This window comes from Talpa occidentalis, unplaced genomic scaffold (genome assembly GCF_014898055.3).
Source record: "Talpa occidentalis isolate TD23 unplaced genomic scaffold, MPIMG_talOcc4v2.1 talOcc4.12, whole genome shotgun sequence".
Classification (NCBI taxonomy): Eukaryota; Metazoa; Chordata; class Mammalia; order Eulipotyphla; family Talpidae; genus Talpa; species Talpa occidentalis.
The window spans coordinates 27,580,431-27,601,787 of record NW_023601212.1 but is presented as its reverse complement, the minus strand read 5'-3'; the positions used below and the strand labels follow the sequence as shown (position 1 = coordinate 27,601,787).

The 21,357-nt window shown below is 43.6% G+C and overlaps 1 protein-coding gene across 1 annotated transcript in view; it reads right to left on the bottom strand.

Annotated features, from left to right (window-relative positions):
* Nucleotides 1-251: 251 nt before the first annotated feature.
* Nucleotides 252-21,357, bottom strand: part of BARX2 (BARX homeobox 2) — a 68,892-nt gene continuing 47,786 nt past the window's right edge. Inside the window, exons 2-4 of the mRNA XM_037504344.1 lie at nt 15,404-15,704; nt 10,627-10,711; nt 252-1,014 (exon numbers count right to left, since the gene is read on the bottom strand). Coding sequence (XP_037360241.1) covers nt 745-1,014; nt 10,627-10,711; nt 15,404-15,704 — 656 coding nt within the window. The 3' untranslated portion in view covers nt 252-744. The remainder of the gene's footprint in view (nt 1,015-10,626; nt 10,712-15,403; nt 15,705-21,357) is intronic.

Below are 21,357 nucleotides of genomic sequence, written 5' to 3'. Positions count from 1 at the left end.
ATTTATTTTTAATTAAAAAATAAAAGTTATCTTAACATACCTGAATTGCAGCCTCAAGGGTGGCAATTTAATGAAGCAAGAAAACTGATAAGCAAGAACTTATCAGTTCTTGGATCACCTGACCATCTTAGAATGGGTACAAAGGCACACGTGTCTTCAAACAAACAAACTTTATTCAGAAACAATGCTAATAACTCGGAACTCCCTTTCCCCAGCTTCTTTGTGCCCACCCTCACCAACCCTCCCTCCCCCACAAAAAAGCAACAACCAAAAACAATAAATTCTCTTTTAAGAACTACAGAAATAAGTGCTGAATCAGCAAGGAACCTGGGCTTGCTGCCCATGCACCTCCATATCTCTTTGCTTTGATGATTGGCTGCCCGGGGGGGCGCTGGCAGGGAGCAAGCAAGCATGCCCCCCATTGCACACCAAGGTGGGGCTTGCAATGTGGGCAGGCCTCTGGTACCCAGCCCCAAGTTGTCACCCCAGCTGGAGCAGGCAGTTCCAAGGCACTGTCTCCCTTAATCAAGGGCATCCCTGTGGCTAAAGCAGAGAAAGGCCTAAGGCAAGCAAGTCTTCAAATGCTTGCAGTGAAAATGCCACTGAGAACTGTGGAGGGAGGGGGACAAGTTGTTCTCTTCTCCCCAGTTTACTCAGCATTTGGAAGTTATTCTTTCCCTATTCTCCCTGCCTTGTCTCTTCCCCTTCTTCCCATCTTCCCTTTTCCCCCCAAAGAGTTTTATTTTAGCTTGATGGTGGGGGTTCCGAAGAAGAGGCTATGGGCAGCTCTGGGGACTGGCCTGCGGGCTCAGCTGCCTCTAAGGGGACATCAGGCGCTTTGGGTTCCTGGGCGTCACAGAGCTCCTCCTGTCCCTGGCAGGGCTCATGGTGCTCCTGGCTCTGGGCCTGACTGTTCATCTTCTCTTCAGCTTCAATCTCCTCTGATGTGGGGATGGAGTTCTTCTTGGGGCGACCTTTGGGTTTTGTGGGTGCTTCCTGTCCACCTTTGAGAACCTAAGGGGGTGAAAAATGGTTATTAAATTTAAGAAATGATTCCCTCCCTCCACTTTCACAACCAAACAGCATCAAAATCACCTTCTCAGCAGCGAGGTCACAGAGTTTAGCAAAAAGCTTTCTCAGCCTTTCGCCTTCAGTCTGCAAAGAAGCATTTTTCAAATGTGCAATGCACACTTAGTTCACATCACATATTTTGGCATTAAATAAAATGATCATAAACATGTTTTAAAAATAAGGAAAGAAATGAACATTGAAGAGATTACCAATGAAGGCAGTAAGGTGACATTTATTGAACTAACAAGTTCAAAGTAGCAAGCAGTAAAATAAACATACTCCAGTGTGAAAGTGTAATTGGTTAACCTTTTAACAAGGCAATCTGAGGATTCAAAGCACAAGTCTTAAAACCTGCATGCCATTTGACACAGATATTCCACTTCAAATAATTAAACCTGAGGAACGCATCAAAGGCTGAGATAAAGATTGATCTGCAAAAATGTTCATCACAAAATTGGTTATAACAGCCGAAATTGGAGGGAAAATACCCTAAAATTTTTACCATATGATAATTATACTACATCTCAAAGAGAGAATGGTGTATAACCATTATGATGATCGCGTAGGAGAATGTTCAATGACATGGGAAATATTAACATTTTCATAAAAAACAGGTGATCAGCCAGCACAATCCAATTTGGAGACAAAACAACTATACACCACCCTGCTTGCAGTATCAGAATCAAGGAAACACTTTAAATGTTTTTCTTTATGTTGTTTCCATATTTCTAATTTTCAACAATGATTATGTAAAAGTATTTCTCTACTCATGAAAGAGGTGATATAAAACATATAGTCTTGCATTGTTTAAAGAAGTAGCAGAGCAGTGAAAAGTGTTCTAGCTTTGAATGCAAAATAGATTAAATTGTTTGCTGTTTATATGCTTTGTCTTGGGAAAGTCCTTTAAAGACTGAGCCTCAGTTTCCTAATCTGTGAAATGGAGATAACAATACCTTATCTCGGGTCTCCCTGGTGGCGCAGTGGGTTGAGCACAGCGCTGTGAAGCTGTCTGCAGCCTCTGCAGCGCAGGTTCGATTCCCGGCCGGCCAGGGAGATTCTCACATGGCACGGCACACCTCTCCTGTCTCGCCCACTGCTCTGTCTGCTTGTTTTGCTCCCCGCTCTGTCTCTGGTGAATCCTCTTAGCCTCCTGCGCCTCTGGCCTGTACCCCAGCTCTTGTATAAAAATAAATAAATCTTTTAAAATAATAATAATAATAATAATACCTTATCCAACAGGGTGATGGTGAGGGTGACCAACAGATAGTGTTTATGAAAATGCCAGAACAGCAGATCTCTGCCCTGAATCTGCCTCCCACCCTCCTCACCTCATTAACTAGCTTAGACAGTGCTAGGAGCCTTTCCTGATCTTCCATGTCTAAGTTGAATGCTTTTCACCACATGCCCTCTGAGTGCCCTATACACTCCCCACCAGAGTGTATTGCATAAGTGACTGTCACTGCATGTCTACCTCCCTGCCCCTCCTACTCTGTGCACATAGCAGGCATCCAACAACTGTCATCAAATGGACTAAGCTTTCCCAACAAGCCTTTCCATAGAGTTGGAGAAAACAGCAGAACAACAGTACTCCAGACGGCATTTGCTGATTTTAAAGGAGTTGCACATGTACCATCCTAATTTGTTACCCACAAAAGGATACTGCGAGTTAGTCAGGCATAATTTTTTTGACTGTTTACATGTTATTTTGGAGTATAATAGACCTCCTTCCTGTGTTGGCACTGAACCCTGCTTGATAATGTTGATTTTCTGGGCAGCTAGTAAGAAGGGCTTCAGGGAGAGTTGGATTAGCACAGATAATTAGGAGTGGCATGGTTTTTGTTGCTTGCATACCTAACTACCCAACTACTCCCATCCTGTACCCAAGCATCTAATCTCCAACTATCTTTCTATGAAGCCAATAGTCACTAAATATTTACCGATGACATCTTTCCTTTAAGAGCAGCTAGAAGATCCTGGTGCTGACCTGTAAGAATATTATAACTTCATAAGCCGTAAGTTCTTTTAAAGAAAAAACAGCTTTGTTGAGCTCTGGTTTACATACCATGTATCTCTCCATGTGTAATATTCAACTTAATGATTTTTAGTAGTCACAGAATTGTGTACTCTCACTAGAATCTAATTTTAGAACATTTCATCACTCCCCCTCAAAAAACACCATACCCATTAGCAACCACACCCATTTCTCCTAAACCCCTCCCCCCACAACCCTAGGCAACCACGTGACTTGCGTCTCATCATATGTTTTCAAGGTTATTCATATTGTAGCATGCATCATATTTCATTCCTCATTAATGCCAAATAATATGCATTGTATGGACATACCACATTCTATTTATCCATTCATCAGTTGGTTTATGTCCCTATTTTGGCTATTGTGAATCATGCTGCTATGAGCATGGGTGTACAAATATCTGTTCAAGTCCTTGCTTTTATTTCCTTTAGATACCTGCCCAGAAGTGAAAATTCTATGTGTAATATTTTTTTAAAGATTTATTTATTTATGCATATAAGAACTGGAGTACAGGCCAGAGGTGTGGGGGGTGAGAAGATTCACCAGAGACAGAGTGGGGATCAGAACAGGCAGATTGAATGAAATACACTGCTGAGAGGAACAGCGGGCAAGTCAGGAGAGGTCTGCTGCGCCATGTGTGTAACTCTCTGGCCAGGGATTGAACTCATGCTGCAGTGGCTGTGGATAGCTTCATAGGTTGCGTCTTAACCCCTTGCGTCACCAGGGAGGCCCTATGTTTAATATTTTAAGGAACTTCCAGTTTGTTCTCCAAAGCAGCTATATCATCCTACATTCCAATCAGCCACACAAGAGGTTCCACTTCCTCACAGCCTCGCCAGCACTTGTTATTATGAATTTTTATCCTATCCATCCTGATGTGTGTAAAATGTTGTCTCCATTGTGTTTTTTTTTTTTTTTTTAATAGAGGCATGCTTTTATTTATTTGTTTGCTGGTTTGTTTGTTTGTTTTGTTTATACATGCACTGGGTACAGTCAGAAGCGTGGAAGGGTGAGAGAATTCACCAGAGCCAGAGCGGGGAGCAGAGCAGGCAGAAGGACCGAAGTACACTGCTGAGGGGAGCAGCGGGCGGCAGGAGAGGTCTGCGCGCCATGTGGGACCCTCCTCTGGTGGCCAGGGAGCAGCCAGGGATCGAACCGGCGCCGCAGAGGCCGCGGGCAGCTTCGCAACCCAGCGCTCAACCGCTGCGCCACTGGGGAGGCCCTCCATTGTGTTTTTGATTTGCCTTCCCCTGATGACTAATAAAGTCAAGCATCTTCTCCTGTGCTTATGGGTCAGCTATTGATCTTTGAAGATAAATCCTAAAATAAGGCCCGTTTATTAATCTGGTTGTCTTTATATTACTGAGTTGTAAGATTTCTCTATATATTCTGATACAAGTCCCTTATCAGATATGAAATTTGCAAATATGTTCTTCCATTCTGTTTGCTGCCTTTTTACTTCCTTACTGATGTCCTTCACAGCACAAAAATTTTCAATTTTGATGTAGTCCAATTTATTTTTTTGTTTTGTTGCTTGTGCTTTTGGTGTCATATTTAAGAAGGTTTTGCCTAATCCAGTTCTTTTATTTTTTATCTAACAGTTTTCTAGTTTTAGCTTTTATGCTTAGATCTATAATCTTGAGTTAACTTTTGTGTGTGGTTTGAAGAAAACAAAAGTTTTCAAATATTTACCTCCTTTTATCTTTCAATCTGCTCAGTCACTGTCCTTACCACCCAAACAGCTAACACAAAGCTGTGAAGGGGAACTTTCACACGGTACAGATGCTGACAGAATCCACCTCTAGGGAGAAGATGTCCCTATATTCCTTTTCACATAAGTCAGGATCTGATTTTGAGCACAGGCTGTTGAAAGCACCCAAATGTGCCAAGATAAAATTTACATGTTGAAAGCAGCTGCACTAGGTATGAAAGAGGTTATACAAAATTAAGTTGCCCCATGTAGTAATCAAGTTATAAAAGGGCAGGTCTAAGGAAGCCACCTAATTGGCAAAAAAAAAAAAAAAAAAAAAAAGTCCAGCCCAGCAATTAGAGAACACCACCCACACAGCTTGGATAGACCCCACCTGGCTGTTTTCCTACTGCATGAAGAAAAATCAAAACAGTCAGACCATTTTCTAAATGGAATAAAACATTCCAGCACAAGCAATAATTAGAAGACAACTACTTTCTTGGCTGCCTTCCGCATTCGACCTCTGGCCTCCTGCCTCCCAGCACACCTGAGACATGCAATTATCTCACCACCACCCCACACCAGGAGCTGCACAATCTCATGCACCCCGTGGCCCTTCTCCCACGACCCCTCCTCCCCAATAAGTCCTAGAGTCAGTTTAGCCATTTGGTCTAGAAAGGTCAGGTAACCCATTGTAGGCAACGTCACATGCCATTTGGAAAACACTATGGCACTATTTACCTTTATTAGCCATGCCTGCTATGACCTTCCTGACAACTCTAAAAGTAGATATTCAGATATCCTGTTGCTGAGGATATCAATGCAAGGCTTTGCTTCCTTCCCTCGGTGCTTCAGTGAGAGACTGGGGGGTGGGGGGGAGCTGGACTGCAGCGTGGAATGCTAGTGCAGGAAGGAATCTTCTGCCTCCCCCACTTTTCAGAGAAGACACTGAGCAGGCAGAAGTGATTTGTATGGCCAAAGGGTGAAGGGACCTTGCATTTCAAGGGCAGAGCATAGATTTAAATGCAAAACCCCTGACCATTCTAGCACTCTTAGCAGGTTTCCACTGGGAAGGATGTGCGAGGATATCTACAATGTGTAGCCGTGATTTCTGATTTCAATATTTATTTGCAACTACCCAATCTCCCAGCAGACCCCAGGTCATCGACTCCTTCACAGGGGGACTTGTATTCTTCCTTTCTCTATTTATGTGCAGCACAGTGGAATAGTGAAGGCCACAGACCACTGTTTCTGTGAAACTAAGAAGCAAGTTCAGATTGTCCAAGTGACTTCCTTCCCCACTCACTGGTTAGTAGACTTTCTTGGCCTAAACGTGACGCGGCCCACCGTCTCCCAAGCGAGGCCTGAAATGCCATGGCACTGACTGGGGAAAGGCTGGCATGTGGAGAATAAGAAAGGCCAAATACCCTGGACTGTTCTTCACTGCAAGAAAAGTTCAGAGTCTCAGAAACCTGCAGAATTCATGTTAAGTTTATCTTCCCTAGCATCCAAAGTCTGGGTTCTCTGGAGACATGAATTTTGTGTGTATGAATAAAAATAATGACTATTTTTTGTAATAAAATGATAAGAAGAAGAAGAGCAGCTGACATTTCTTGACTCCCTACAGGACAGCATGTACTCTTCCAAGTTTTACAGGGATTCACTCAGTTAATACCACAGCCTTATAAGGTATATAGTAGGCATTGACTGATGAGGAAACAGGCACACAGAGGTTAAGTAACCTGCCTGAGATCACACAGATAGCAAGTGGTAACAATTTCACAGAATTGTTGACTATCTGGAGATTTTCAGTGCGAAAGATGTTTATGACGCATGGTATGTGGCCCACCCGATTCTGTGATGGGGTGAGGGAGGGGGGCCCCTCCCCAAACAGGAATTGCAATTTAGAGCTGAAAAAGACCACCAAATAATGAGCCTGTTGCAAAACACTGTGGCTCCGACTGGAACTAGAGCCAAACAGAAATGGAATAGAGGGTGAGTGTCCCATCTAATGTGCAAGATTAAATTTACCCAACCCGCTATAGGTTACAAATGCTGACCGGTAAAAACTAGTCAGAGATGCTATCTTGGTTTTGGCAGCCCTGTCCTTGGCAGTCGTGTGAATAACTCTGAGAATCAAGTGCTAATCTTTTTCCAGTTCCAATTAGGTTACTAGCCTTGAGACATCTTTATTACCCAATTATCTTTTTCTTTTCCTCCCCATTACCTGAAGAGATAGCCTTGAAAGAGTTTTACCAGCACAATATATGAAGCAATCCGCACCCCGACAATACCTCGCTGTCCTGGGAAAGGCAGGATCCAGACCCACAACTGAACAGCATCACTCACCTTCGGGCTCTGGCTGTTCTGAAGCACTGCCAGTGCCCCTTTCCTTCTGCCCGTGACGCACTTCCACTCACACACCAAAACCTTCCCTGTGAAGTGACCCCTTGACTGATCCTGAGCCCTGTAAATAAATCACCGCTGACCTCACTGCGATTACTGTGTACAATTGCTAGTCTATAGGTCTGTGTCCTCCTCCACCTGACAAAGTACCTTTACTAAATGTTATTTTTAAATGGATGGGTTCATATCTTGTCTTCACATCTCCAATGCCTGGCGAAAGTAAGTGATCAATAAATAAATGGCTGGGCCTCCCCTGGTGGCGTAGGTGATTAAGCGTTGCGCTGTGAAGCTGTCCACAGCCTCTGCAGCAGGGGTTCCATCCCGGCCGGCCAACGAGGGCCCCACATGGTACAGCAGACCTCTCCTGTCATGCCCGCTGCTCCCCTCAGCAGTGTATTTCAGTCAGTCTGCCTGTTCTGTTCCCCACTCTGTCTCTAGTGAATCCTCTGACCCTCCCATGCATCTGGCCTGTACCCCAGTTCATGTATAAATAAATAAATAAATCTTTAAAAAAATTAAAAAATAGATAAATAAATAAATGGCTGCTAAAATGAACAAGAGCTGGTGCCCGCGCTCCCTAGAAGGACCTGAATGTGGTTGGCCTGGGGAATGCTCTCCGAGGTTCAATCTGCTCAGTTATTTTACCTCCATTTTGCTTTAAATGACATTGATAACCATCAATAACCAGCCCACAATTGTGCCGGCAGCACAGCAGCTTGTGAAAAACAAGTGACGTCAGAGGCACCGGCACACGCGTTGTCCCACAGGCACTGGGCGGTGCTGACAGAGGTGGCAGGCTGTCAATTCCTTAATCATCTGACTCATGAGAAGATCGCTGATAACCAATTTAAACAATACCCCTGCCTTTCGGGAGACATTGATTTTGATGACGATGATTGACGAGGAGGGAGGTGGGTGGTGGAACTTGCACCAGAAAGCGGTGAAGGGACTTGCCCAAAATCAGCCAGGGAGGGGCAAGCTTGGGAACACAGCCCAGAGTTTCTCACTCCCAAATCTGATTCTTTAAGAGATCAGTTCCCCCAAAAGGCTTCTGCAGCCAGTTTCATGTGTGTCTTAGCATTCTGGAGGTTTTGAAATGGCTGTCTGTGTTAACTGAATCCCAATTATCCCTCCATATCAACTTCTCCCACCTTCCCCAATACTCTCTTCTGAACAACTATGGGCTTCAAAATCTGTAATGAACAACCACCAGCACTTAATCACAATGTGTTCTCTAGCTGCTTCCTGGGCCTCAATTCCCCAACAAGATCAAAAATTCTATGAAGACAAGATTATATTTTCTTTGTTTAGTTCCTGTAGTTCCTAGGTCACGAGCTGGTTCACAGAGACGCTAAACATTTTTGTTCATGCATGCAATATCTGTGTGTTGGTTCACACGACTGGCATCTCTGCCTCACATAGAGAGGATCTCATAAGTCAAGCTACCTCCATCTGAAAAGTCTCCCATCCCAGGGCCAAATTCCCAAGAGTAAACCATGAAATTTGCCCAGGAATTACTTTCTGGGAATCTAATGGATGCTGCCTTATTGGTTTTAAATTGTTTTTCCCCATTGTGGTTTATTTTCCACATTGTTAGCAGGCAACAGCAAGAACTAAAGTTTTAAGAAAAACCATGATGGGACAAAAATACAAAGTTGAGGGTACAGGGGTTGGGAAGGTGGGTAGAGGGGTCAATTTGAAAGAAGTGACTGGTACTAGAACTTTGGTGGTGGTGTGGTTTATACATTTATCGAGGTGTGAAACTTATATAGCATTGAGAACCAATAGTAAATCAATTTTAAGAAAGAAAAAGAAGGGCCTCCCCGGTGGCTCAGCGGTTGAGCGCTGGGTTACGAGGCTGCCAGCAGCCTCTGCAGCCCCAGTTCGATCCCCGGCCACCGGCGAGGGTCCCACATGGCGTGCAGACCTCTCCTGCCGCCACTGCTCCCCTCAGCAGTGTATTTCGTCAGTCTGCCTGTTCTCCTCCCCCTCTGGCTCTGGTGAGTTTTCTCACCCTCCTGCGCTTCTGACTGTACCCCAGTGCTTGTATAAATAAATAAATAAATAAAATCTTTAAAAAAAAAAAAAAGAAAAGAAAAAGAATACCCAGGAGCTAAGCAGGTGAAAAGCCTAGCAGGTGGGGTTAGTTATTTGGTGCTTGTGGAAAATATCATATTCAAGCCTTGAAACACCTGGAAATATGCTTGTGACCAGAGGGTTTATTGAATTAAAATGTCATCCAGTCAGGCCTGGACCACCTCATCCATATGAGGGAAAAAGGGGCCAATAAAGTTCAGGACACATGATGGGCCTCCCCAGTGGTGCAGCGGTTGAGCGCTGGGTTGCGAAGCTGCCTGCAGCCTCTGCAGTACCGGTTCGATCCCCAGCCGCCGGGCACACAGCACACAGACCTCTCCTGCCGCCCACTGTTCCCCTCAGCAGTGTACTTCATCCGTCTGCCTGCTCTGCTCTCCCCTCTGGTCTGGTGAATTCTCTCACTCTCCCACGCTTCTGACTGTACCCAGTGCTTGTATAAATAAATAAATTAATTAAAAAAAAAAAGTTCTGGACACATGAGAGAAAGGTCCAGGTAGGAAGCCAGGAGTACCGGGTCTCTAAAGAATAGAGCAGGACTTTTCCCTATCCCCCTTGCATCCCTTTTTCTATGAACTTTGGCCTTGTCCCCTGTGCTTTACAAAACTGGAAATGAAACAGTTACTGTGGAAAATTTGGGTTTAACAGTGCTTTTTTAAAAATAGGTAAACTAGTATGAAATTGAGTTCCTTACAATATAAAGATGTTTATTCCAATAAAGTTCATGTAAAAACCAAAGATGGGATGATTCATTAGCCAGGCACTAGGGCTAGGCCCTCCACTGTCACTATGCCACGTGCATTAGAGGAACCAGGTGCCCAGCACTGTCCCGACACACGAAGTCAGGATTCTGGGAGAGGCCTAGGGTTCAGCCTTTATACTTGCCACCCAGGTTACTCTGATGCCCAATAAAATTGGAGACTCACCGCATTTGAGGAGACACACAGCCACAAGAGCAGATGTGCTCTATATGCCATTACCAACAAAGAGCCCTGTCTTCTATTCTTAGCTCCTGGTGGGCGGGGAAGGAAGTTCTTTGAAAAGGCTAGCAGGTGGGGTTAAAACTAACTGAAAAGCTTGTGGGCTTTCTTTTCCCTTTATTTCTAAGTAAACTGTGAAAAAAGAATATCCTTCAGCTTTGGAAATGCAGGTCAGGAGGAATGGCTTATCTGACTATTTAAGGGGCCTCCTTCCCAGTCAACTTCTTCAAAGGCTTTTCAATCTCTGGAGCCTAAACCACCAAATGGTCCATCTTGCCTTCTTACCAGCCCCGTAGTAAGAATTTTTCCCATTATGGTGGGCATATGATTAAATTCACTCTCTTCTTTCTTACCATTTTCTTCCATTTCATCCTACGGTTCTGATACCAAGTCTTCACCTGCAGTTGAGTGAGTCCCAGAGACTGGGCCAAGTCCAACCTAGAAGGCATATAAAGGAAGGATGAGGAAAAGGGAAAGCCGGAGAAAGATGAGGTCCTGCTGGCTAGCTCCGGACAGTGCTACCAAAGCACAGATCTCCCCCCATTAAACCAATTCTTCCCCAAAGAACTTTGCTTTCCTCCCAAGAAACCAATGGGTGGAACACTAAGTAGCTAAGAAAATGATGCCCACACCCCAGGGCTTGTAGGGCCTCACTCGGAAAACATTTACTCTCTACATTGGTCCTGAAAATAATTTCTGAGCCTTCACTGCAAAGTCCTTTTTCTGACTTGATAGAGCCTTTTCTTTGATCCTGTAACATTCTGACCTCATATCCAAACTGAGAAGGAAGGGTAAAGCTGTATTTCCCTTCCAAGAATCCCACTTATCAGTCTGGAGCCAACTCAAGTCCCACCTCCTGTGGGTGAACCTCGAGGGCCCCTCAGTTCACAAGAGTTATCTCCTCTACACCCTCCCATGGATCGGCCATCACCAGATGACTCCAGATTCTCCACTGGTGTCTAGTTGCTTCAGATGAGTTAGTTCTGCCTCCCTAACTCAACTGCAAGAGTAGAGTATGTCTTCTGCTTCCTTTATAGCCACAAAAATGCCTACCACATTATAAATTGAGAACAAGAGCTCAAAGATGCTTTTCACTGGATTGAGTCATTCATGGTAGCTGTCCTAAAGTGTTACAATGCCAGATTTCAAAAGAAACAATACATCCACAACGCCTCCTGCTTTCCATTCCACTGCTAGCCACAATTCTGCATTTCTCTGTAGGCTTCTGAAAAATCCTGAATGTCAAAGCCATTCCTGGGAAGTGTGTAGTTGGCACTAATTCCAGCAAAGCAGCAACCATTTCCTGAGTACCGCAGCGTCCCAGGCTACAGGTTAAGCCCCTGACATGTGCAATCTTATTTGTTCCTTTCACAACACTGAAAGTACATACAATTATTACCATTTGAAAACTGAGAGCTCCTAGGCTCAGAGGGAGTTGAATCTCTCAGCAACAGTGGCCAAATCCTTTGTAAATAAAGTTTACATTCATTTGTTAACACATTGTCTATGGCTGCTTTCAATGCTACAACCTCAATATTGAGTAGTTGTGATAGCAACCCTGTGACTCACAAAGCCTAAAATATTTACTGTCTAGCTCTGTACAGAATAATTTTGCTGTCCTCTAGTAGATGATCCCTGGAGTAAGAGGTGGAGCCAGGATTTAAATCTACTCACCTCTGACTTATATACCTCCTTTTACATAGGGGCTCACCACATTTTTGTACACATTAGCTCTATCAAAGAGAAGCTCTAGCTCAGGCTTTAGTGGAGAAAATGCAGGAATGCTCTATCACAAGGAATGACAACGAATTTCCCGAGTGCAGCATATGAAATGAGAAAGGGAACCAAGCTCCCAACCTTCCCCCAGGAGACTGGGTGTTGACACAGGTTGATAAGAACTGAACATCAACTCAAAGGACCAACACCAGTTGCCTCCCTGTGGCCAACCCTAGTTAAAGGCAGTGTCAATGGCTAAAGCAGCAACTTGGGATGAGCACCCTAGATACAGCTTGAGCAGTGACCACCATTTTTGAAGGGCTCTCTGAGGATTGTCTTTTGTGGACCAAAGTCCATTATGTCACATAGACCTGCAGCCACAGCCTGGGCCATGAAGAATCTCAGGTGTGAGTTCTCAGTGTAACTTTCTGTACCAGAGGAGTCTTGAGCCACCTTCACCACCAGGAAGACCATGGGTATTAGCAAGGAAGGTTCTGGGTGCTAACTATTGCACTCCCAAATGCAGCTGCCTGACCTCCTTGCCCAGAGCAGAGTGCTTTACATCTCCAAGAATAAAAGCTGTCTTCTTTCAAAGGAACTCAGAACCTCCCTTCAATCTGCATTCACATATATCTGGTTGTCCCAGTAAAAGGGCTACTGGAAGTTGACAGTTATATTGAAAGTAATTAACAGACTGAAGCTAATAAATAGCCAGTGCCAAATAGCACTTAGCCATCCCACTAAATGAGCACTGCCTTCCAAGCAGCCATTCATTTAGAACTAAGAATCCAGGGGGCAGTGAGGGTGGGAGGAAAGAGCATCCTTCTGGTTTCTCACTCCCCCCTGGAGCCCCCTGGGCTCCCAGCATGCCTCCTCAGCCGGTTCACCTGAGGCCGTCAGGTGCATTAGTCAGTGGAAGATTCAGTGCACAGCTCTGCCGCTGCATTAGCAAATGGTGTTAGCTCATTTGGGAAAAATGCGCCCTTGACTCACTCTGGCTACAAAATCACGCTTCCCTGTCATCAGCTTTCTCTCATTACCTGCCACCGTTACAAATTCTCACTTCCCTGCATATTCACTTAAATAAGGTCACCTAGGAAACGAAGGAAACAAACAACACAGAGGAAGAGGGAGAGCAGTGCTGGAGAAGGGAGCGCCCATGGCCCTGGTCACGTATGGAGGGGAGGGACATTTGAGAGGGTGGGGTAAGGAGCAGCCTCCCTGCCAGCCAGATGGTGTCCTCCCCAGGCAAGTGAATCAATCCTGACTGGGTCACCTGAGAAATGCCTGGGCAGGTATCAGGAAGCCCTGGGAAGTCTACTAGGAACTGGTATTTCTGTTAAAAAATTCTGACTTCTAGAAGATAAGTCTAAAATTTTACCTAAACATATCAAAACTCTTTTTATGCACCACCATGCAATTCATAAATAATGGTGCCCACTCAATCTGGTTTCCCAAAGACATCAGGGTCCCCCATTATATGATGGAGGGCATCAAAACAGTCACTTAATACCAGAGACCCTAGCTATTAATCCCCAATCCATAGACCTGTCTTCATCGTCCACTGAAGACACCCCAAATGCTCATGTCCAAAGCAGAGCTCATGCTTTCGCCACCAAACTCACTGTCCTCTGCCTTGCAACTTCATCTACTGGCATCCCTATTTACCTATGGTCCAGCCAGGAACCACAGAATTCTCTCTCCTCTCTCTTCCTCAACCCAATGTCGATTCTGCTCATCCCATACTAAAACTGTTCTTTAATTATTTTCTCATCTCTATTCTCATTGCCTCCACCTTCATTCAGGTCTTCCCTAGACTCTCTCCTAACTGATTTCCCTGCTTTTCTTTCTCACATCAATCATTTATGGTGCCACTAAATTGAGGATTCTAAAATGTAAAGCTGGCCATGTTGTTTCCAGGTCATAATGGCTACTAACCCATCATGTAAACTACAAAGTCCACATTCTTTGGCCAGGCATACGAGTCCCTTCCAGAATCGAGCTGTTTGCCCCACTGCAGCCTCCCCTCCTACCACATCCTGATTCACACTTTGTGCTGGAGATGTCCACCCACTTGCAGTTCCCTCAACATGTCCAGCAAACATGCTTCTGTGCCTTCTGTGACATATCCATGTCCTCCTGGAGCAAAGCTCAAGTAAAATGTTGTTTCCTCTGAGAAGCCTTCCCTAATCCCATCTGACACACTCAGTAACACACCAGCACCCATACCCAGCTCACTGTACTACAGTTAATGTAATATAAGGTTCTCTTCTAGTACTTTCTGGACCATCACCCCTGCTGCAATGCTCAGCACACAGGCGAAGCCTGGCGAACAGCAGGTGGGTACACAATTTATTGACTTGGTAAAAGATTCTCTTTTAAGTCAGTGATTTGCAGACACTTCTCTCACTGAAACTTTCATCAAACAATTAGTAAATAAATGGCTTATGAGAGGCCAAGGAAAAGTTTCTTTTCCTTTCTCTTTATTAGGACTGGAGTCAAACCTGACAGGGAAAGACAGCGAGCAAAAGGAGAAAAGAAAGACCTAGAACATCATCTCAGTAAACAGGATCTCCTAGGAGCTCATTCATCTCCAGAGTGAGTCTGAAGGAACAAGAGAAGACACACACTTGCGTGTTTTATAATTAAAGATATTAAAATAAAAAAGATATTGAAGTCTCCAACTAAAGCAAAGGTCACATTCGCCTCATCTGGATCTCTAATATGTTTAAAGAAGGGATTCTCATTTGGTCTCAGTGAAGTGGTTGTGGCTTAGTAACATCAAATCCACTGAGACATGGACTAGCTCCTGGAATCCCAGTTCAGCTGTCACCAGGCCAGCAGACAGAGCCACTGGGGGTGGAAGGGTGGGGAGAAGCTCCTGGACCACAATTCCAGGTCAGTCTCACTGCATGTTTATTTATTTTTTTCTTATATTGTTATTCATTTTTGTGCAATAAATAAATAAATCCCCATAAATCTCCCACCACCAATTCACCCATGAACCATCACTATAGTCCCTCTTGCTCTTCCCTCCCCTGTTTGGACTCCCTCCCTCCCGCTCCCCTGCTATACCACAGCATGTTTAAGTGGCTTTAAAAACCAAACATGCTTGCCAGATGAGAGCCTGGGCAACCATTTACTGAGATTTGTCTTGCTTATTACATGGGAGTAGTTAAGTTAAAACAAAGAGACCCAGAATGGAGCATAAATTCTGCAACGGGCAGGTTCCTGGGGCTGACTGCGATGAATTCTTGTGGGCTGGATTCTGTTAAACCAAGGCTGAGATGAAGTGAGCGAGAAATAAATTCCTACCCATGTCAAGCATCTCTAAAATAACCCTTGTACCAAGAGCACAAGGCGCTCCCTCCTCAAGGGCCTTCACCTCAGGCAGCCCCCATTCTGACTCCTCACCTGTCTGGGGTGGACAAGTACTTCTGCTTCTGGAATTTCTTCTCCAAGCCCATGAGCTGCAGCTCGGTGAAGATGGTGCGGCTCCGGCGGGGCTTCTTCTGCCGGGGGGTGGGCTGCTCTGTCTCCGACTCACTGCTGCCCAGAGCCTCGCCACCTGGGGTCTCAGCAGAAGGAGCCTCTGGGGCCGGGTGGCGTGACAATGCCTGGGTGATTCCAGGGGTGGCAGGGACCAGATGAGAGATGACTGTGGGCTGCCGGGTGATGACCGAGAGGAGAGGATAGGCCCGAAGGGAAGCGGGGCCTGGAAGACAAGCAGGGAGGCAGGTCACACAGTGAGCAGGTTGGAAGGCAGCCAGGGGCCCTCAGAAGGCCACTTGCAGAGACCTGTCTGACTGGCTGGCCTGTGCATCCTAAGGAGGTGCAAATGAAGGTAGGGAATGAAGAGGCAACTCAAGAGCTATGATTGGGTGGGCAGGACACAACAGCTCTCTCCAGGCTGTGTGAGAACATTCCAGTCCCCCTCGCCAAGAAGAGTGTCCTGGCTTTAAGTCAACCTATCCACTCTTTCTCCCATTTGAACCCCTTAATTCTGGTTTCAGAGGTATGGGTTAATGAAACTGTATAGATGAAAAGACCTAGTCTAAAAATGCTAGATATACTTACAAACTCCAAAATAGATGCCTGAGAACTATGGTCTTTATTAAAAAGTGCCTGAGAACTATGGTCTTTATTAAAAAAAAAAAAAAAAAGACATGATTGTAATTATAAATTCCTCGTGAGGGGGTTTATAGACCTTGAATCATCATATTTTTCAGAGCTGGAAGAACGCTAAAAGATTATTTTATTCAACTCCTTCATTTCAAGAAAAAGAAACAGTCCCAGATAGGTTATTTGCCTAGGATCACAGAGCTAAGAATAAGCAGATTCAGGAAACAAACCAATTTCTTCTGGTTTCTGCTATTATCACCACATCATGAATCATGTGGATACATCACTAAGGAGAGGGGGGCAGATAGATTTCAATTTGCACAAAAACTCAGGCCCATTGTGACTGGCTGCCTCCATTACTGTGCTAAAGGGGATTCCTCAGACTGACTGAGGAAAGCAGGCTGAGTTGATTAATGATGTCTGCCACTGGCATGTGGGGAGGAGGAGCTGGTGCACACATACTAACTATGTGCCACACCCGCTTTAGGAATCTCAAGGCAAGGGTACTTTTCTGTCCAAGAATCTGTTATGTCTTAAAAGTTCAAGTAAAAGAGTGCTTCCCTGTCATTATTGAATAGTATCAGGTTTAAAATGTCATGATCATTACCTATGTAAATCATTTTCTCTCTCTGCACCTTGGTTTTGTCATCTGTAAAGCCAGTAAATGTAATAGTTTCCAAAAATCCTTCAAAATCTAATAGATTGGTGCCACAAAAATACCTCTCATCCCAAGCCCATCTTGATAACCAATGAAAATAAAGAAGACTCAGGGGCTGCCCTTTGGGGTTCAGCCCAGTCTGACAACTCATTACAAAGGCAAGGTGAACACTGAATCAACCAACACCAGTCGTTCTGAGTTATGCCAACCAACGTCCTAAAGCACCCAGGGGCTATCTGTGTTCTCTCTCTCTTCACTGGGTTGGCATTTCTCCTCTTATTCATCCTGTGCTTCTGTTCTGGACCCCAGTCACACTTATGAAAACAGGTAACTTCTCTTGTTCTTTGACTGCTTCCAATAAGGCCCAGTGAAACCACAAAGTTGTTAAATAATAAATCACCAAGGGCTATGACTACTCTTACCTCTCAGCCAACACTAACACTTGAGGTTTTATGTTGTGGATTCTTTTTAATTTAAAAATCTTCTGGGAATAGTATTTTATAGCAGTAAAATTAAGATACCTGGGTCTGTGGTTTTAGACCTGCCAGTATATAAAATGCCAGTATATAAAACACCACCTCTTGAAAAAAGTATGTGAAATTTTATATATTTCTTGTCTCAAATCACTTCACTCCTTTAACTCTGCCATTTCTTTGAAAAGGAATTGTCTGTCTTTATGAGCCAGGCTAATTGATAACCTAGAAATTTAGGCTTAAGAATACAGAATGTGGGTAGTAATCTACCTGTCAGTAGTCTTTAAATCGCCAGTTTCAGTTTTCTCTGTTGTAAGAAAGAGAGTGAAATATTTTTTTAACCTAACATTGAAAAGTATTTTGGAAGTGTGGTAATATTTAGTGTTGGCAAGGATATAGGGAAATGGAGCTTCATATATTGTTGGTGAGAGTGAAAAACAGTATAATCTTTTAGAAGGACAAACTAAGTCATAACTATCAAATTTCTGGGCACAAAATTCCACCCTTTGAGAGCTATTTGCCTGTGTGTGTAAACATTCATGTCCAAGTATATTCACAGCAGCCTTGTTTATAATAGTGAAAAAGGGAAAATAACCCACATATGTGTCAATAGAAAAATGATTAAATAAATTGAGGTACAGTTATAATGTGGACTACAATGTAACTGTTAGAGCTATACAATCATGTGTCACATTTCAGTCATCATCTGACCCCCAATGAACTACTGATCTACCCTAGGTGTGGAGCTTTGTGTACTCCATGACACTTACACGATGACAAAATCACTTAACTACCACTATGCAGAAATGCATAGTGTCCTGGTGTTAAACAAAGCATGACAGTATATAAGTGGAGAGTAACTAGGTAAACCACATAGAACCTAGAAAATATCTAAAGGTGTAACTACCCCAGGGAATTGGGGGACAGTAAGTAAGAGGACCATTTGTATATTTTTTAAAGATTTATTTATTTATACAAGAACTGGGGTACAGGCCAGATGTGTGGGAGGGTAAGAAGATTCCCAGAGACAGAGCAGCGAACAGAACAGGCAGACTGAAGGAATACACTGCTGAGGGAGCAGCGGGTGAGACAGGAGAGGTCTGCTGTGCCATGTGGGACCCTCGCCGGCCAGCCGGGATCTAACCCGCGCTACAGAGCCTGTGGACAGCTTCACAGTGCTGCGCTCAACCGCCTGCACCACCAGGGGAGGCCCACCATTTGTACTTTGATTGCGGTAGTGGTTATATAAATTTTCACATTTGTTAAAACTCAAAGTAAATACTAAAATAACAAAATTTTACAAAACAATTAAAAAGATGTTTTTAAAGTAAGTATTTTAATTGCCATTTGCTTTTATTACCAAAGGATTACACATTTTTAAAGAAATTCAAAACCATTCAGAAATAAAGTAAAAGTCTCCCCTCACTGTTTCATCAACTCCAAATCTTACAGATAAAATTCCATAATTCTTCTTATGTACATGTAAAAACATAAATATGTTCCAAATCTAGTCAAGTGTATGCTAATCTACTGAAATAGAGTTATTAAGTGTTTATTTTATAAAATATAATTCTCACTTTTTTTTTCTAAATGGATAGACAGCAATCCAAAGATCATATATTGACAATGCTAGTTTCAAAATATATTAAGCTCCCAATTAAATGAAGTTGGGTACTTTTGTTCATCAGAATTCAGAGGATTTACTGGGGGATTTTGGTCACCAGATTTCTGAGATTCTCCTGCTCTCTAGACAAGCAGTCAAATTGGGAAAAGAACTACCCTTCTCCGGGGCTTCCTCTTAGGAAGGGGTCACGAATGGGGAATGCCACTGTGGTCCTGCAGCATGAAGGGGGTGGAAGTGGGAGGAGGAGGCAAAAACCAGGACCCCATGGGGATCAGAAAGAGGGACACACTTTCAAAGGTTGCCATGAGTCTGCAAATCTGGGGAGAGCACAGACTGTTCAGAAGATTTCTGAAAAACATTTTAGGGACTTTACTGTATATAATCCATGAATATACTCCTCTAAGAAAACTAAAGGTCTTTATGTGAAGGCTTCTGTGGTCAGAGTTCTATTGTCTTTGAACATAATTCTCCATATATCCTGGGCCAGATGGAGCCCTACATGTAGATGGGTTATATTATGCATACATGTGCCTGTTTCTGGACTCTGTTTTGTTCTAATGTACTAAGATACGATCCTATTACAGGACCATTCCACTTTCATTATTGTGGATTTCTAGGGAGTTTTATTATCTAGCAGTACATATATTCCCTCCCCGCCCCCTTTTTTTTTTACAAAATCTTCTTGGCTATTGTCAGTTATTTATTTTTCCATTTGAATTTTAAAGCCAACTTGTTAGTCTCTAAAAAAATAAATGAGTAAAAATTTGATTTGAATTACACTAACCTTATAGACACACTTAGGGAAAGGCGCTTCTTTTGTTGACACTGTCCTTTGGTAAGTTGAAAGCAATTTTGTTCTTTTAAAATGGCTTTTGGAGATTTATACAACTCCATAAAGATTAAACTAAATCTCCATTAATAAAAACCACCACAAAAACTGATATAAGAGTAATTAAAGGCAATATCTGAGTCACCGAAATCTATATCTTCAGGAATTTGGACACCTCTTCAAATGTGTTACCACACCACTCCCACCACCAAAGTAGCACTAATCCTCCACCACAGTCCATTGTTAACCCAACGTTCTGATGCAAACTCAGTGACAAATTGCATGTCCCAATTGAGTGTCTTCTGAGCTTAGAGGCAGACAAAGGCCACTGTGATGCTAAGTGTTTGGAGGGTCCAGAAGGACCACCACTATAAATCAATATAACTACAGTGAAGCACTAGGTTAAGTTTTTGGTACTTGACGTGTCTCTATGGCCAAGAAGGAGCAAACAGGGCTGGATTAGGAGTCAGGTATGTGCAGACAAACCCATGGGGAGCAGAAAAGTGAGACAAATATACTTTAGCCAGCTGCTTGCTGTCTTTTCTTGTTTTACTATGTGGTCTGATTTCCAACGAAGTAGCATCGGCCCACAGTTTTAACTTTACTAGGCACTTCCACACCCCCGTTTCATATTCTCACAAAAGCACCGTGAGATAGTTCAGCCGTGTATTTATATTTTGGCTAAAAATCAAATTTAGTTTTTTAAAAAATAGAGAAAAAAAATCACCAATGAATGCATACATTAGGGGGCACTATTGAGAAGCCAAATAGTGTATAACACTATGTATTAAGTATGTCTTTCTCTTTTCCTGGGAATTGTCACTATGTGAAAATGTTGACTGCAGACAGCTGCCCTGCTACCCTGGATCATTTACATACACTTGTGAAATTCAAGCACATTAGCTGCTACTGAGAGGGAGTAATGACTGTAATAAACCAAAGACATTGTAAAACAAACACATTTTGAGCTGACGAAAGGAGTGTAAACAAGACCACAATGAATGCATTTTCTAATAGCTGTTTTTCTACAACCAATCCCCTTAATCGATGTTTTGCTCTAGGATGGCTATCACATAACTGTGCCTGTCACATATGTAGACACATATGACTGTCACTGTGCCTGTCACATATTTCCCCACCACATGTTGGGACCCCTTGAGACTCTGGTTTGGACTGGGAAAACTGTGGCCAGTGGTAGGCTGATACCGAGGAACATTTCAGGGAGATGTGGAATATTTGGAAGCCTCAACAGAATCTGCAGCCATGCTGATTCTGAAAACTATCAGTCAGCTTGTGCATGTGGACATGCCGGGCCAGGCACAGGCAGAGTCCAGGGCTGTATGTTCCAAGCACATTTCCTCCTTATAAGTCCTCCAGTGAGGCAAAAGCCAGTCCCCTCCAGTTATAGCTGCACTTGAACTCCACAGCAGAATCCCCAAAGAACAGTTTTGCTCCTACACATCTCCTGGCTTCTCTCCCATCCTTCGAACAGACCAGTCCCCAAACTAACTCTCCACACCCACATTTCCGGTTGACACAGGCCAGGGCCAAAGGTCTGAGGGGATAAGAATCTCTAAGCTGCCTGCTTGACTGATTTATGTTCCAGGAATGTGTGGCCTATATATCTGCAGAAAGCTTCAGAGGGACACAAGCAACACCCAC